This window comes from Mauremys reevesii, linkage group 14, assembly GCF_016161935.1.
Source record: "Mauremys reevesii isolate NIE-2019 linkage group 14, ASM1616193v1, whole genome shotgun sequence".
NCBI classification, from domain to species: domain Eukaryota; kingdom Metazoa; phylum Chordata; order Testudines; family Geoemydidae; genus Mauremys; species Mauremys reevesii.
Window position 1 is genome coordinate 6,794,829 of NC_052636.1, and position 17,828 is coordinate 6,812,656.

Sequence of the window (17,828 nt, forward strand, 5' to 3'; positions counted from 1 at the left end):
TTCTTTTTTGTGTTTAAGATCAGCAAGGATTTCACTGTTAAGCCAAGCTTGTCGCCTGCCATATTTACTATTCTTTCTACACATCGGGATGGTTTTTTCCTGCAACCTCAATAAGGATTCTTTAATCCTTTAGAGGATTGGAACTGATTTTAGTGAAGGGACATGTTTGCTAGGTTTTTATGCATTTGCACAGGAAAACATTGAGTGTTTCTATTCATTTCAGGAATCCCTATTCAGTGGAACTCCTGAACATAATGGAAATGCCATTATTTTTGTTGAGGGAAGAGGTTTGTAAGGGGGCACTTGGATTTGAACCAAGGACCACTTGAACTGCAGTCAAACACTCTACCACTGAGCTATACCCCCATGACTGCTGTGTAGGTAAGTCAGAGATCTTAAAGATTTTGAAGGACAGGCCCTGCCTCAGAGATCTCCTGTTCTGGTCCCAGACCACAGTGCTTTTAAAAATGGAGTTTGATTAAATTTATAGATCCATGTAAACACCACAGCTTGCACACCCACCCCCATAGCTTCCCCCAGTGACAGAGCTACCACCTCTCGGGGAGATGGATTAACTACACGGACGGGACAGCTCTCTCCCCTCCGCTTAGAGCATCTTCATTATTTATGAATAGGTGGGAAATAAACTCCTGAATGGACAGTAACCAATTTATCAAATATTGCTGGGTCTGCATTCAATATGTGTACCTGGTCGTATTGGCTGGATTAGTAGGAGCATTGCTGGCAGATCGAGGGAAGTGATTATTCCCTTCTAGTCGGCACTAGTGAGGCCACATCTGGAGCATTGAGTCCAATTTTCGTCCCCCCCACTACAGAAACAAATTGGAGAGAGTCTAGGGGAGGGCAACAAAAATGATTAGGGGGCAGGGGACTTACGAGGAGAGGCTGAGGGCAGGGCCGCCCAGAGGGAGGGCAGGGGGGGCAATTTGCCCCAGGCCCTGCAGGGCCCCCATGTGAATACAGTATTCTAGAGTATTGCAACTTTTTTTTATGGAAGGACCCCCCAAAATTGTTTTGCCCCAGGCCCCCTGAATCCTCTGGGCGGCCCTGCCCACTCCACCTCCTTGACTCATTCTCTTCCCTCTGAGGCCCCACCTGTGCTCCGCCCTCACTCCCATTTGACCACTTCCCAGCCCCGCTCTTCCACTGTGGCTGAGGCCTGCTGGTCCACCTTCCGCTCGCTCCTCTCCTCCCCCAAGGCCTCCTTGTGCCTCTCCACCCCCTACCCCAAGGCCTGCCTGCTGCCCCCACCTCTCTGCCCCTCCTCTGAGACCCGCCCTGCCCACCGCCCCCACCTCTCTGCCCCTCCCCTGAGACCCTCCCTGCCCATCGCCCCCACCTCTCTGCCCCTCCCTGAGACCCTCCCTGCCCACCCCCACCTCCCTGCCCCTCCCTGAGACCCGCCCTGGCCACCGCCCCACCTCTCTGCCCCTCCCCTGAGACCCGCCATGCCCACCGCCCCCACCTCTTTGCCCCTCCCCTGAGACCCACTTGTCCACCTCTTTCCTCGGTCGTCTGTTGTTATTCCTTGAAACACCAAGGATGGAATTAAAAGCTGAGTTTACTCCAGGGTGAGGAAAGAAAGGAGCCACCAACCCCCTGACAAATCTCAGTGCCCCAGAGAAAACCTGCCCCCTGCTATTGCGATCACTGCTGTGCTGGGGATATGGCAGGAAAGGGACTGTCTGAATGATCAAGGCAGGAAATGGACAACAATCTACAGCAATGTCTTTGACCACAAACACACTCGCCTCATGCTCCAGCCAGAAGGGAAATGAGCAGGAATTCTTGCAGTTCAGGCATGGACACACTTACACAATGGCACAGCAGTGTGTGTGTTGTGGAAGCTGGTCTGAGGAAACAACTGGAATTGATCACTCAGTGAGAACAGAACTAGAGTGCAGTGAGAGACACATCTCAACCCAGTAGTTGTGGCTGAGTGGTTAAGGTGGTGGGCTAGAAATCCATTGGGGTCTCCCTGCACAGGTTTGACTCCTGCCAACTTCGGATAAAGTTGTGGTTCTTTAGTTTCAAGGGAGCTGGGTCTTGTCTCACTCTCAAGCTTTGTCTACACTATTCAGTAATGCGGCTTTAAAGTGTTTTAATTAAACAGATGTTGCATGTCCACACTATGCCCCTTGTGTCACCAGAGCACATCCACGCTAGAATCTTGGATGGCCACAGAGAGCAGTGCACTGCGGGTAACTATCCCACTGTGCAACTGGCTGCAGGGTGTTTTGGGAAGGGTTTGCAATGCCTCATGGGCCGGTACAGCATCACATGATGCAGGTTTCTCTATCCCACCGTTCCATGGGCATCTTACTAGATTGCCAGCTGCTTTTCAACTGCAGTGTGCATGGCGGGGTACAGACTGTGTGTGTGTGTGGGGAGAGAGAGTGTGTGTGTGGGGAGAGGGAATGTGTCGGCACACTGTCTCTATGTTCAGACAGCTGCTGCAAGCAACCAGGCCTGAGGCAGGGGGAGGGGGCAGCCCCAACATCAGCCCCCGCTTCCCTCACTGGCTCAGCTCAGCACAGCAGCCTCTGTCACACGCACACACACACCGCTGCTGCTGAGCTCTGTGTCAGGGGTGCAGGAACAGGGGGTTTAGAGGGCCGTGGCCCCACCACTCTTAACTGGCTGTTAGGACAAATGATGGAGGAGGGAAAGGGGGAGTCTTGGGGAGGGAGAGGAATTCTGTGGGAGTGGCCTCGGGGGGAGAGTTGGTGTGAGTGTGGGTCCTTGGGGAAGGGTTTTCATGGGAGTGTCACAGTTCAGACAATAGTGACCCCCCCACTGTAAGGAAGCTCCCGCCGCCCCTGCTCTGTGTTCGTAGCGCGGGAGAGAGCAGCATTCCGGGGCAGTGATTTGCTCCCCGGGGCTCCGCCAGGGGCGCTTGGGAGGCTGCAGGGAGCCCTGGGCCCTTTAAATCACCAGACTGGGGAAGCCGGGCCGGGCTGGCACAGCATACCCGCTCTTGCCAGTACCCCATACCGGAATGTACCAGCTTACGTTCACTTCTGGAAGGTCCTCACGTGGATCAATAACTGGTTAAAAACCAGGAAACAAAGGGTAGGAATAAATGGACAGTTTTCAGGATGCAAACAGGTAACTAGTGGTGCCTGTACTGGGACTAGTCAACATATTCATAAACGACCTGCTGAACAGCGAGGTGACAAAATTTGCGGATGATCCAAAACTACAGAGGATAGTTAAGTCCGAAGCAGACTGGGAGGAGCTAAAAAGAGATTTCACAAAACTAGGTGAAAGGGCAACAAAACGGCGGATGAAATTCAATGTTGATCAATGCAAAGTGATGCACATTGGCAAACATAATCCCAACTCTACATGGAAAACGATGGGATGTAAAATAGCTGTTCCAACTCACGTGAGAGATCTCGGAGTCACTGTGGATAGTTCTCTGCAAACATCCACTCAATGGGCAGTGGCAGGCAAAAAGCGAACAGAATGTTGGGAATCATGAAGAAAGGGATAGAGAATAAGAGAGAAAATCTTATTGCCACTGTATAAATCCATGGTACGCCCATATCTTGAATACTGCATGCAGATATGGTCGCTCCATCTTAAAAAAAAGATGTATTGGAATTGGAAAAGGTTCAGAAACGGGTATGGAGTGTCTGCCATATGAGGAGAGAATAATAAGACTGGGACTTTTCAGCTTGGAGAAAAGCTGACTAAGGGGAAATATGCTAGAGGTCTATAAATCATGACTGGTGTGGGGAAAGTAAATAAGGAGTGTTACTTATTCCTTCTCATAACACAAGAACCAGGGGTCACCAAATGAAATTAATAGGCAGCAGGTTTAAAACAAACAAAAGGAAGTATTTTTTCACACAACGCACAGTCAACCTGCGGGAACTCCTTGCCAGAGGAGGTTGTGAAGGCCAAGACTATAACAGGGTTCAAAAAAAGAGCTAAATCAATTCATGGAGGACATGCTCTGAGCCAGGATGGGCAGAGAAGGTGTCCCTAGACTCTGTTTGCCAGGAGCTGGGAATAGGTGACAGGGGATGGGTCACTTGGTGATTCCCTGTTCTGTTCATTCCCTCTGGGGCACCTGGCTTTGGCCGCTATGGGAAGACAGGATACTGGGCTAAATGGACCCAGTCTGACCCAGTCTGGCCGTTCGTATGTCCTTACGTCCTTATGCTCCTTTCATAAGATGCCTGGGATTCTGCCTCACAATGTGTCCCTGAGGTCTCAGCCAAAATGCCCAGACAGGCAAACACTCTGGGCTCCTGAACCCTCTGCCCCCCACCTAGTGCCCTATGGCTCATCCCTGACCCTTGCTGCTGCTCCTTGCTATAGACTGTGAAAGGAGCGGAGGCAGCGCAGGAGCCTTCTGGGGATGCAGATCTGAGGCTTTGGGAGAGACACATTGTCTGAGACATCAGAGCGCTGTAAACCCTGCAGCCACCACCTCAATCCGGGGCCTGTTCCAGTCCTGAGACTGGGCTGCTGCGATCCCTCCCCCAGAGCAGGGCGCCCACAGATTACAGCCTGGAAATAGGCGTGTGAGACTAACTCCTGCTCTCCCTGACAGGGCCTCCCCTAGACCAAGTGGCATCCCAGGCAAGACGTGTCTTCGGTGCCCCCCCCCCATATGTTAAAATTTTGAATATCTTATTTTTCATTGCATTTGTAGCTCAGCTCATGATTTTGACGCACAATTTCGACGCATGATTTTCTCTGTCATATAAGATGATAAATTTGCAGGCTAGGTTCTGTAAACCTGTATTTATTCATGCCATATATAAGCAAATAAAACAAATGCATTTCCTCTGAGCATATAGAAACTTTTTAATTTTGACAGTAACTGAAATGTACTAACATCTAGAAATGGAACTGTCACTAGCACAGCGTGGGCCAGTATTAAATAGTGTTACAGTCGGAGACAGACAGCGTTAGGATGTTAACCCCAGGCCCTTTGTTCAAAGGTCGCTTCTCTCACCTTTCCCCCATGAACTGAAGCGCAGCATTACAGAGATCCAAAGATTGGCCAATGGCATTTCCAAGTGCTAAAATAGCAAGCGATGTCGGTCTCTCATTGGCCATCAGCAATTGAAGATGTGGTTTAATGAGCCGGAGCTTCAAGGTGAGGGTGGCTCTGTCCACTGCCTTCCGTTGCGCTGCTGGGCCCCAAGTCCCTGGTGGCCAATATGTGACGTTGGGAGCAGGGGCGGCTCTACCTTTTTGGCTGCCCCAAGCAGTCATGCGCGGGAGGTGCCCGGGCCGCGGGAGCAGCAGACCTCCCGCGGGCATGACTGCAGAGGGTCCGCTGGTCGCGGCTCAGCGGGACCTCCCGCTGCGGGGGCCGGTTCGCGGGTCGGGCGGCTCGGCTTGTGCTGCCGCAGTCTGGCCTGGGGGCGGTCCAGCCGCGCCGCGGGACCAGCGAACCATCTGCAGTCATGCCTGTGGCAGGTCCGGTCATCCCGGGGCTCCGGTGGACCTCCCGCAGGCATGACTGCGGCAGGTCCGCCGGCCCAGCCTGCCGCCCCCCCGGGAAAAGGCCGCCCCACGCGCGTGCTTGCCACGCTGGGGTCTGGAGCCGGCCCTGGTTGGGAGAAGAGAGTGGGGTGGCAAGTGGCGGCAGGACTTCTGCCACCATGGTCTAGCTGCCCAACTTCCTCCTGGTACTGCTGGCCCCCGTCGCCTTCAAGTAACCCAGGAACTAAGGCAGGAATAGGGCGAGGAAGCGAGTAAAGCCGAGCAAGGAAGGCAAAAGTGAATCTTGTCTTCATGAGCCGCTCGCAATGACGTCCTTTTTCTGTGCCATAGCTGACAACAACATCCCAGACAGAAAAGCAGGAGGCCAAAAAGAAACCGAGCAGCTGCTGAAGTAGTTCAGTTGGGAGCGTGCTAGACTAACACGCTCGTCTATCCCCCTTTGTGCACGGGTGGGACGTTTTCTGAAAGTGCAGCAGTTTCTTTAACTGCCATGAGTCCCTCATTTCAGGCTATGCAGCAGGAAAAGACAGCATGGGCTTCTGCACCGAGTTGGCCCACCTGCCCTTTCATTCTTCTCTTGCTCTTTGTCAGCAAGGGGAAGAAAAAGAAGCTCTCCCTCAAGCTGGAGTCACAAGGGCGACGTAAGGATGACTTCCTGAGTGCCCGCTCCAGTCCTCTGCTCTGCCAGCTGACCCATTGAAGGGCTGTCACCACTTTCTCTAGGTTTGTCCATCGGTCTGTGCCAGGGTGAGCAAAAGCCAAGCAGATGGAGTTTCTGTAGTGTAGTGGTTATCATGTTTGCCTAACACACAAAAGGTCCCTGGTTCAAAACCAGGCAGAAATATGCTGGCTTCCTTTTCCCAGATCCCCTTGCTGTTCAGGAAGGCCTCCTCCTTCTCCTATTGGCCTGTCCCTGGGATAACTCCAACCCCCGCATGACAGAGGGTGCTGACAGCAGTGGAGAAAGCACCTTGGCATCAGGCTGGAGAACCTAGAGGAGTGCGGCGTGTCACCTTTTGGAGGCTTGTGGCTCGGCCTCCTCTGCTGTTGGAGGTTGGCCGGTGGAGGCCGGCTCTTCCTGCTGGCCTCCTCTGCGTGACTTGCCAAAGGAGGAAGTGAGGCAGGAATGGGGCAAAAGAGGAAAGTCGAGCTGAGGAAGGCAGGGCAGAAGCTAAGCACCTCATTGCGGCTAAATGGGGTTAGTAGAGCATCACCATTCGTTCTGCAAAGCCGGGGGAGGTGCGGTTGGCTGCTGGGAGGCAGAATCATGTGCCTGCCTCTTGGCTTCCCAGGGATGGCTCCTTGCAGCCCGGAGAAGCGGGGTTCTAGGGGGAAGGAAAAGCAGCAATGGCGAGGCTGAGTGGGCTCCTTTCTGGCCGACATGGTGGGCTGTGGTGGGGCGTTGGGAGTTGCCTGTAAGCCATAAGTGGACTTGGTGCAGTGAAAACCGCTGCTCCATTCTGGCTGACCTGGGGGCGCCATTGATGACATGGGAGTGGGGGCAGGGCGCTGGCTGTGAGCAAATGGGATCCAGGAAGCCCCAGCCTGCCCCTCCAGGGGCCCAGTCTTCTTCTTCTCTCCTGCCATGGGGAGCCCGGCTTAGAGCCTGCCCAGCATGCACTGCAGCTCAAGCATTAAGCCTTCCTGTGCGGCCTGTGCTGGAGCTGACCCTGGACCCCTGTGGGGCACTGTTGGGGGAAATCCCGACTGCAAATAATTCTGGCCACAAGATCAACCCATTGGGTCGAATGGGGCAAGCTGGAGACCTGGTGCCTTAGTCCGTGGGGCCAGCAGGTCAAGCCATTTTCCTGCATGTGGGGCAGGCAGCCGCTGTGGTTCGCCCTTCCTGCTCCCTGCGCTGCTGCACCCTAAAATCCCTGTCGGCCGGCAAGATGGGCTGGGAGCCTGGTGAGAGGAGGCAAAGGGGTGGCTGAGCCCCCTTGGCCACTGCCCCTGCCCCAGGCAGCCCACAGAGACCTGATGCCTCCCCAAGTGATACACGGAGATGTGCCAGCAGCGCTAAGGTGGCTCCCTGCCCACTCTGCCCCCTCCCTCCCTGCCACACTGCTCCTGGAAGTGGCCGGCATATCTCTGCAGCCCTGAGTGCAAACGCCACAGCTGACCCGCCCCCGTATCCCACTGCCTAGGAGCCACTGCCGGAGGGGAGTGTGTGCCAGTCACTTTGGGAGCTGTGCTGCCCGAGGTAAGCACCTCCACCCTCGACCACCTCCTGCACCCCTACCCCTGCCCCAGCACAGAGGCTCTCTGTGTCTTGAACAAGCACTTTCAAGGATTGGCCAAGAACTTCTGCTCTGTTTCTGTGAAAGAGACACAAAAAAGGGAGCCCAACGGACAAGTTTAGTTCGCAAGCACAAACAGGCAGGGCCAAGCCTGGATCTTTCAGTTACTCAGAAGGCTCTTCAGCCAGCTCTTCCCAAAGGCCAGTCTCTATCGGCTTTTGTGACATGATGTACTTCAAAATAGCTCCCTGTAGCTCACATAGTCATCATTCCTATATGGCTGTGATATGTCCTACCAACCATTCCATGTAAGTTATCGTATGAAAAGTCATGATCTGCTGAAATCGGTTATTCTGTCCAAATGTGTATAGCATGAGGGTGTGTGAAGTTATGCATTTTGCTGTATGGTTGTTACTGAAATAGGCTATAATTTTGCTAGTGACCCCTGCCGAGGAGGGTGTTCAACAGCCATGAATCAGCAGAGGAATTGTAATTAAGGGATTTCCAATTCAGTGACAGATGCCCAAACACAACACTGTGGGGACCGCTCAAGTCTATGAGACCACACCAGGAGGATTCCCCATCCTAGTGACTCAGCAGAGCCCACCCGGACACGTCTGGGCAAGTGTCTTCTAGACACTTGAACTAAGGATATAAAATAGGAGACTGTGGCATCATGTTTTTGCCTTTCTCCTCCCCCACCTATGCTGGAAGCAGCAGGAATCCTGAGAAAATGAAGGTCATCTGAGGACAGTAATCCAGGTTTTAGGGGAATTCTATGTATTAAGGACGGTAACATCCAGTAGGATGAGAAAATTGCTTGACCTAACTACTGCCTAGTGTAATAAGGTGTAAAGTTTAGATTTTGCTGTGGTCATACAGTGCTTAGTGCTCTGCGTTCTGGCCTCAAGAGCCATGGATGCATGTTGAGTTACGATGACCTTTTCCTTGTCTCCACATTTCTTATGTGCCTCCTTCTGACACTTGTCAGAAAAAACAACTGGTTTCTTTTGCAAGCCTTTGCATTGCAAGGCAGAGGCAGTCTTCTCTGTTTCCGCAAAAGATTCACCAAAAGGTGGGAAGAGCAGACACATTTGTTAAGGCACTACTGGGAGCTGCATCCCTAACTCCACCCAGCAGGTGAGTCACCCAGCTTAGCCACGGTGTGACTCTCTGGGACTTTTCTCCCAACCGCTCCATTTTTCATCAAATGACAATCAAAAGGAAGGTGACATGACATGTGTGTGTGAACATCTCCAGGGAATCACAAGGATGTGTGGCGCAGGCTCTCGTGTTGCAGCAATTGCAGTCGAAGCAACCGCCATGCCAATGCCAGTCATAGCAGTGTTTTCATCAACTCCAGGTTTGTGATTTGATTGTTTCCAATGCTTCTCTCCAAAGAAGCCTTTTCCTTAGCAAGCAATGACTTGGATACCAAGGGAGGCCTCTTCTGTTTCCTAGGAAGACGCAGGAAAATGTGAGCAGAGGAGACAAAAGCCATACACCAAGGCACCACTGGGAGTTGAACCCAGGATCTCCTGTTTACTAGACAGGTGCTTTAGCCAGCTAAGCCATGGTGCCTGCCTGAAGAAAGTATTTGCAACTGTTTCATTTGATGGTTCAAGTCAACACCTGCAAATTTGAAAGTACAGACGTTCCCCATTTCCCTCAAGACTTGCAGACCTTGAGGTGTCTGGCTCTCTGTGCACAGAAAGCCACAGCTGAGTAGACAGAGGGCTTCTAACATGTGCCTCTCCCACCAGTCACTGTGATCAGATAATGGTTAGTGATCTGTGTTTCAGTCGCAGCAACCTCGGCTCAGTTCTGAGTCATGGTAACCTTTCCTTCAGCTCCAGACTTCTCATTTGCCACTTTCCATGTGTGGTGGGCTGTCTGCCTGAAACAAGCAGGAGAAAGATTAAGGCAGCCTTGAAGAGGCTGTGCAGAACCCAGCCTATCAAGAAAGGGCTTATTGGGAGAGCCAATCAGGAGAAGGCTTGCTGGAGCAGCCCATATATAAAGAGCTGCTCAGCACAGCAAGAGTTAGTCACTCCTTGGAGTTTGAGGAGGGAGGATTGGCTGCCAGAAAGGAAGGAGCCGGGAGGGCACCATGATCAGAGTAGTGCTGGGGTAAGGGGTACATGAGTGACCTCCTGGTTGACTACTGCCAGACTAAGGCCCTATACAAAGGTGGAGGAAGGTTCTAGGTCTGTTGGGAAATGGTCCAGGGGAACAGATGGCAGGGTTGGAGGTTCACACCTTTTGCCTCAGTAGCCACTGACACAGGTGGCTACACCCTGGACTGCAGCCGGCCACTGAGGCAAGTGTCTGGGTAGAAGACATCCCCCCCCCCCAGCAGGGGGGAGAGAACTGAGTGGGGCACAGCCAGAGGGCTGTGTCCGTAAGAGGACACTGAAGTCCTGAGAGCAACATGGGTCCTAATGATAGAACCGATGGTGGCCAGACGCTACTAGATGAAGGCGCACCGGTGAACCAGAGCTAATTGCTAGGATGGTCAGCAGGAGGTGCAGCAGTGAGGCATGCCCCATGGCACCAAGACTTAGCCGCAAGGAAGGCTCTCTCTGTCTTGAACAAGCACTTAGAAGGATTCTGCTGACAGATCTTTTCTTTTTCTGAAAAGAGATACAAAAAAAGGAGCCAACAGACACACTAGGTTTGGCGAGGAAGAACTGGCAGGCCAAGCCCGGCTCTCCTGGTTAGTAGGAAGGTTCTTCAGCCAGCTCTTCACAAAGATCACTGTCTAGAGACCTTTTAATAGCCACTGCAGATGTTCACCACAAAAGAGGTGCCAAAATGGAGTTCTCCACTGCCTGCAGCCATCACACTACCAGGAGTTCTGTGCACAGAGAGGCCCCTGCTGGTGGGAAAAGGCTTTGGTAGAGACTCTTCTGACACCACCCGTTCTCATATAGTGTTTAGCGCTCTGTGTTGTGGCTTCAGCATCCACAGATGCCAGTTCAATTGGGGGACATTTTTACTGTCTCCAGATTTGTCTAATGGCTCCTTTCAACACTTGTCACCAAAAAGACCTGTTTCTTTTGCAAGCGATGTACAGCAGTCTTCTCCATTTCCTCAAAAATCACCAAGCTGTGGGGAGAGGAGACACATTCAGCCAAGATGGATGCTGAATCTCCTCTTTATTCAGCAGGTGTCTGTGAAGGACACAAATCTACACCGTGTAGAGGTCAAGAATAGGACTTTATTACACACAGTGCTGGCAGAGTGGGCTTATTAGGCTCAGAGACACTGTTAATTAATTAATTACAATAGAATATATAGATTTTCCATGGGTTGGGGAAAGTGACAGGCTAGGCAGATCCACACCCTGGGACAGGTTTTGCAAGACAGGATAAGCACATTAGCCAACGATTAACAGATTAGATAATGTCTCCACCCATGGTCTCAAGTTAGCAAGTTAACATTTCATTAATACTTTGATAAAATGTTATTAGTATAAAATATATATGTTGAATTCTGATTTGGGATCCATAGGAATGGGGCAACTCCTTTGATTGTCGAACAGGTATATTCCTAGGGGTTAAAGCAAAGAAAGAGTGAAAGTCTATGGCAATAAAGATTGTTTTCTGTGTGTCTTAAGGCAGGCATTGGTCCCTTGGAAGGGAGGTGGAAGGATGCCATATCTTATACTGACGTGCCAACTTTTCATAAACTCAAGGTTGGATCTGTGGGAAGAATGTCTCCCTAGAGAAGAAACAAACACAATAGGAATAGGGATTCTTTGTTCAGTCTGCAATTCTGAATAAGACACAATTATTTAGTTCTTAGCTCCAACAGCTGGCAATTTGCTGACCAGGCCTATCTTAGCAAGCAAGGCTTTCTGTTTACCCCAGCTTTCTCTTAGTTGGTCACTATTTGCTAGGCCTCTGGTCCTTGACCATACTCTGGACTTTGGGTCTGGAAAAGAACTGGCACAATCCATAGACCAGGTTGTTATATAAAATGCACATGGATTTGAACCCTTCGCATACAATAATGGCAAAGTTCTTGGTTCAGGCTTGTAACAGTGATGGAATAAACTGCAGGTTCAAATCAAGTCTCTGGAGTCTATTCAAAGTTGGGATGGGTCATTCAGTCCTTTGTACAGAGCTTCAGTTTGTAGCAAAGTCCCTCCAGAGGTATGAAGCAGGACTGAAGACAAGATGGAGACGAGGCATCAGCCTTTTCTAGTCTCTTGCCATGTGGTCTTTGCTTTCTTTGTCCCAAGGACACTCTATCCAGCACGTGGCATAGAAAAACCTTAGAGTTCTCTCCATAGGCAGGTCCCTGCTACCTTGCTGAGTCACAAGGTGTATCTGCCTTCTCTCAATGGGTAGATTGTATAGCTGATGGTCCTTAATGGGCCATTAAGCAGGCTAGGCAGAACTGACACCAACTTGTCTGGGGTGTTCCCCGGAAGCAGAGCACAAGTTTGAAATACGGGCAGCATAGAGCCAGTATTCATAACGTCAGCTACAAAAATGATACACATCTAGAGATAGCATCATTATAATCAGCCAATCAGAACCTCTCCATAGACCTCTTACACGACAACCTTTCTACAATATTGGCTGCAAATATAGAACAGTGGTCACAATGGTGATCTATACAGTTACAGATTATGTCAGTAACGTCATAGGAGGTGACACGGCATCAGTGAGACTGATACTGGAAGAGCCTCCAGTTTTGGTGTCCTCATTTGAAAAAGATGTTGTGAAATTGGAGCTAGAGCTGCAAAGAGCCACCAAAATGTTCTGAGGGCCGGAGAAAAATGCCTTCTAGGGAGCTACTGAAAGAGCTCAACTTGTTTAGCTGATCAAAAGAAGATTGAAAGGTGATTTCACTGAAGTGTTGAAGTGCCTTAATGGAGAGAAAAGATTGGGTATTAAAGGGCTCTTGAAGCGAGCAGAGAAAGGAATAACAAGACCCAATGGCTGGAAGATGAAAAGAGACAAATTCATATTACAACTAAGGCACAAAGATTCAACAGCGAGGATGATTCACCACAGGAACAAGCTACCAAGGGAAGTGGTGGATTCTCCATCTCCTGATGTCATTTAATGAAGACTAGATGCCTTTCTGGAATGTGTTTGCCCCAAAAGTAGCTATGGTGTCCTACAGGAGGCCTGTGATATGCAGGGGGTCAGATTAGATGCTCTAATGGTCTCTTCTGGCCATAAAGTCGACTAATTTCTGAAAAACTGAGTGTAGCATTGGGAGCAGCGTCTGATGTTTCCCTGTCTAGCCGGCTTGCTGCCTAGAACGAACGCTCCTGGAGTGGGGTGATCCACAGGGAGTAGCTCAAACCTCCAAAGTGCCTGGCCAGGGGCGGGACATTGGCACAGCAAGGCAGGGGTGTGGCAGTGACATCACAAAGGCCTTTGGCAGGACCTCAGACTATTGGTCCAAGGTGGTGGGGAGGTGGTGACCTCACAGAGAGATGCTGACATCAGCCAGGCAGGACAGGGGCAAGGGGCCAGGGGAACCTCAGAGACCCCTGTGGCTTTGCTTCAGCAAGTCTCCTTCTCCAGGTCTCTCTCTGAGGACTGAGAGAGTATTCGGGTTCATGGACGTGAGCGCCAGGAGGAACCTCTTTTGAGTTTTCTCCTTCCCTTTTAGTGATTTTACTAGAAAACAGCCGTCCCTGTTTAGAAGGTAAGAGCCTCCTGGAGGGAAGGGGTGTCATGGGGTGTCACAGTTCAGATGCCGGTGGCCCCCCCATGTATGGAAGTTCCCGCCCCCTGCTCTGTGTTCACAGGGCCGGAGAGCAGCATTCCATGGCAGTGATTTGCTCCTGGCTGCCGGAGCAGAGCAGCAGGCTCAGCTGTCAGAACTTCCTGTAGCTATGAAACGGGAGGGGCCCAGCCTCTTTAGCAGGAATGCAGGGCAGGTGAGTTCACGGCCGGCATTGTGGGATACTGGCGGAGGCCAGTTATGGTGATTTAATGACCAGCAGCATTTACACTGGCACTCTGTCACTGTAAGTTTGCTGCAAAAAGCTCTAGGCCTCTCATCAAAGTGGTTTTATTTTGTCACCAAAACAGGGCAGTTTTGTTGCCAGACGTGGCATTGCAGTGTGTACACCAGCCACACCAAGCTGCCGACCGAGGGAGCGTTGTGTGTTCTTCACACACCTGAGCAATATATTTCTGCTGAAACAACTTTGTAGAGCAGACCTGGCCAAAGATTCACTCACACACACACAGCTTGCAAGGAAAACATCACCTGCTCCTCTGCTTTGCAGAATCCAAACACAAGGAAAGCTTGTCAGGTCCTGGTGGAGATGGCAGGGAGTCAGGTGTGGGCAGACACTATATCTTACACCCAGGCAGGCACCATGGCTTAGCTGGCTAAAGCACCTGCCTTGTAAACAGGTGATCCTGGGTTCCACTCCCAGTGGTGGCTTTGGGGGCACCTGCTATTGGCTACTGTCAGAGGACAAGATTCAGAGCTAGATGGGCCTTTGGTCTAGCCTAGTGTGGTTTTTCTCATGGTTTAAATTACACTCACAGGCACTGATGATAGAGTTACTGAAAGTTTGGGAGTTAGGTGCTGGTAGATCAGTGGTCCAAGCCTCTTGTAGACACCCCCCTCCCTCTGGGACAGGGGCAGGTCTGAGCTCTCGCACCAACTGCTCATTGTGGCTGCCAGAACCTGTGCGTGGCTCATTTCATTTGCACCCTGGGTTGAGTCCTGCTTTGTGCACCATGTCTGAGAATGAAAATCCTACACCCCCCTTTGAAATGACGAATGCAGCAGGACGTGTCATTGTCCCTGACCCAAAGCAGACAGACCAATGGAGAAATGCTGTGGAGTCCAAGGTAATACTTCACTGCGGTTTTACCATTTCCACTTGCTAAACTCCCTCCTATCTGCCCAGCCCAGGTGTCCTCTGCCTCAGCTGCTGCTCCCGGCCTGCTCTAGAGTCAAACATGCAGGGCCCCCAGGGGAACAGAGGCTGGGACAGGGCAGCAGCCTGGGCTGGGCTGGGCAGATGCTGGGAGTTCTCGTTCCCTGAGAACTGGCCTGGCTCCCTTCTCAACAGCAAACAACTCAATTCCACGCCCCCCTCCACAGAAAAATCAGCCTGGAGCAGCAGGGGACGATTCCTTCGAGTTCCCACCGAGGCAGGAGAGAACCCAGGGCCTTTCTAGCAGAGCTTATGGAACCGACGTGGGGAAACCAGCCTTTAATAACAGGCAGTTCACGTTTAAGCTCAGTGTTTTTAACAATTTTTACAACCTTAAATCACCCTTCAGTCGCAGTGTCACTATCCATAACATTGCTTCAGCCTTATAGGTTCCCAAGTGCAAAACTCAACATCTCTTCAAACACAAGAGAGTGCAGATCAGTCAGTGTTCAGAGTCATCCCACATAAAAGAATCATGTTGTGGTACATATTGGCCTCATCATGTGGCCGTTGCCTTTCCCTCCGCTCTGTTAAGTTTTGGTATTTTGAACAGAAACTTTCTTCCCTCAGGAGAGACCTGGGAACCAAGGCTGCCAGACAAACACCTTTAAGAGGAGGCATAATCTGTCAAAAAATGATCTCCCTCCTTCAGTTCAGTGACAGCCTCAAATGTTACTTATCCCGGCAGAGCCGGAGGATTGAAAGCAGCTACATCAAATCCCTGTGTAGCTAGCAGGAATGAACACAAACACTCCCTGGTATCTGAAGAGATGTTTAGTTTTACCCTTGGTAAACTAGAAGTCTAAAGGGAAGGAAGGTAGTGCCATAATAAAGAGTGAAACACAAAACAATTATCATAGTTATGCCCATAGTGACTGCAAAATATTTCTATATTCTTCTTCTTATCAGTGTATTATTTTCTCTGGCGTCTATACATTGACTATACCTTGACCAAGAAATTTGAATCTTGATAAAATAATCAACTACCCCTGGTTACGGCAATGGACTTGATACGCACTCGGGCGTCCCTACACAGGTTCAGGAACTAACAACAGAGGCTGCCTTTTAGCCATAGCTTTTAATCAGGGCAATACCTTGATCCTGTGAAATCATTTCCCTGCCGGAGTCCATCCCCCACATTCCTTAGGGCATTGGGCCACCATGTGGACGTTTCATTTCCCTCCTCAATTTCACACAGAGACACAATTTCCCTTGCACAGATCCATGAACAGCAAAACCTCCCTGTGTCTCTTGTCTGAGCCAGGGCATTCGATTCCATTGAAACCTTCTCTCCTGCAATGGCAATGGTCATGCAGACGGGACGAGGCCACCTTCACCTCTGACAGTGAGATATTGGATCAGCTCTTTCTTTACGCTGCTGCTGTTAGTCCATGAAACATCTGGGATGGATGCAAGGCTGAGTTCATGCACCAACCCCCTGAAACATTTCAGTGCCCCAGAGAAATCCTGACTCCGGCTATTGACATGATCTGGTGGAGATTCGAATAGGAACGGGACGGTCTGAATTGTCAGTGTGGGGAATGAACAACAATCTATAGCAATGTCGTTAACCACAAACACACTCTAATCATGCTCCAGCCGGAAGGGAAATGGGCAGGAACTCTTGTTGTTCAGCCATGGACACACTTACACTAATGCACAGCCAGGAGTGTGCTGGGGGAGCTGGTCTGAGCAATGGGAAGTGACAATTCAGTGAGAACAGAATCATTGTGTAGTGAAGCACCTATACATCAAGTAGTTGTGGCCGAGTGGTTAAGGTGATGGACTAGAAATCCACTGGGGTCTCCCCAGGCAAGTTTGAATCCTGCCAACTACGGAAGCATCAGTGTATTGTCACTGCTCTTGTTGTAGTGCCTGAGCATCCACAGAGCCAGACCTGGTCTCTCTGAGGCTGCCTACACTTAAAATGCTGCTGTGACACTGCTACAGCACTGTGGAGTAGACAGTTGCTACAGTGATTGGAGGGGTTTTCCATCCTTGTAATAGCTACATTGACAGAAAAATCTTTCCTTTAGCACTATCTAACCATGGCTTAGGGCAGCTTAATTATACTGATTCCAGGGTTTTTCACACCCTGAAAGACGTACTTCTTAGAGGGGTTATCCCATCACCCTCCTATTCCCTGGTCCTTCTCGCATGACCTGAGAGCAGCAATACCCGCAGTTCAAGAGGTGCAAACAATTCAATGTTTATGGGGTGAATTTCCAGCAAGCAATGATTCCAATTTCCTTCCTCGGTATTGCCCTTCCCAGCTCTCACACCACAGAGGCTTATCTGTGTCCCTGTTCCCATTCCCTCCTCCTATTCCCCCCCCTTAGCAAAACATAACTCCAATTCCCCTACCCCCATTCCCATTCCGCCCTTATTCCCCCCTTACTTCCTGATTGACTGCAGACTATTTAGTAAAACTGGAGTTCTGCTTAGCTATACCTTAACCAATCATTTTACTGAAATGTAACTAACCAATCCCAACATACTGTAACATGATTATCTATCCAGTTATACCGCACCACCTGAATTGCTTTACAGCCAACAAATTAATTATCCAGCAGACAGAAACAATCACAGAACCAGACAGAGATTATGCAGACAAGCAATAGGAAAGTGAAGACTACAGTGATAGAACAACAAAGAAATGAGGATTTCAGGCCCCAGCTATTGATAAGTGAGTTGTTGCCAGACAGGATGCTATCATGGTAGAGGTTGTGGATGCTGGTTGCTTAACTGTCTGGCCCCCAGGGCAGGATTTTGAGGGTCTCAGAATGCCAGCACCCATCTTTTGTTCGCTTAAAACGTGAGCAGGGAGATTCCAACACCGCAGAACTCACGGAACTCCAGGGAACGTGTAACTTTAGGTCCGGGTGAGTGTGCCTAAAAATCAGCTGTGCTGGAGAAGGGCTCTAGGAGTTCAAAGAGATGTGCCATCTTGGCCTCCCTAAAGAGTGTCATCAAATATTAATGAAAACTAGGGTTGATAAGTCACATTCTTTGTAGCGTTAGGATTGTGGACTGGTCCAAAGTGCCAGTTTTAAGACTCTTTTTTCCTCTCTCTTGGGTGTTCTGGTTTCTGCATAGAGACGTGGTTTCAAATCCCACTCCTGACATGACCATTTTCTTTTATCTGGAGAAAATGGCCTCACTTCAATCTC

The 17,828-nt window shown here is 50.4% G+C and overlaps 1 protein-coding gene and 2 non-coding genes across 3 annotated transcripts in view; 1 reads left to right on the forward strand and 2 right to left on the reverse strand.

Annotated features, from left to right (window-relative positions):
- LOC120381407 (zinc finger protein 420-like) overlaps positions 1-17,828 on the forward strand; it is a 76,402-nt gene that overhangs the window by 41,961 nt on the left and 16,613 nt on the right. The window contains exon 2 of the mRNA XM_039499597.1: positions 11,754-11,765. Within this exon, the coding sequence (XP_039355531.1) occupies positions 11,754-11,765 (12 nt within the window). The remainder of the gene's footprint in view (positions 1-11,753; positions 11,766-17,828) is intronic.
- TRNAC-GCA lies at positions 295-366 on the reverse strand. Its single transcript has one exon. It is a non-coding gene; the product is annotated as a tRNA-Cys (tRNA).
- Positions 9,238-9,311, reverse strand: TRNAT-AGU. The gene has a single exon. It is a non-coding gene; the product is annotated as a tRNA-Thr (tRNA).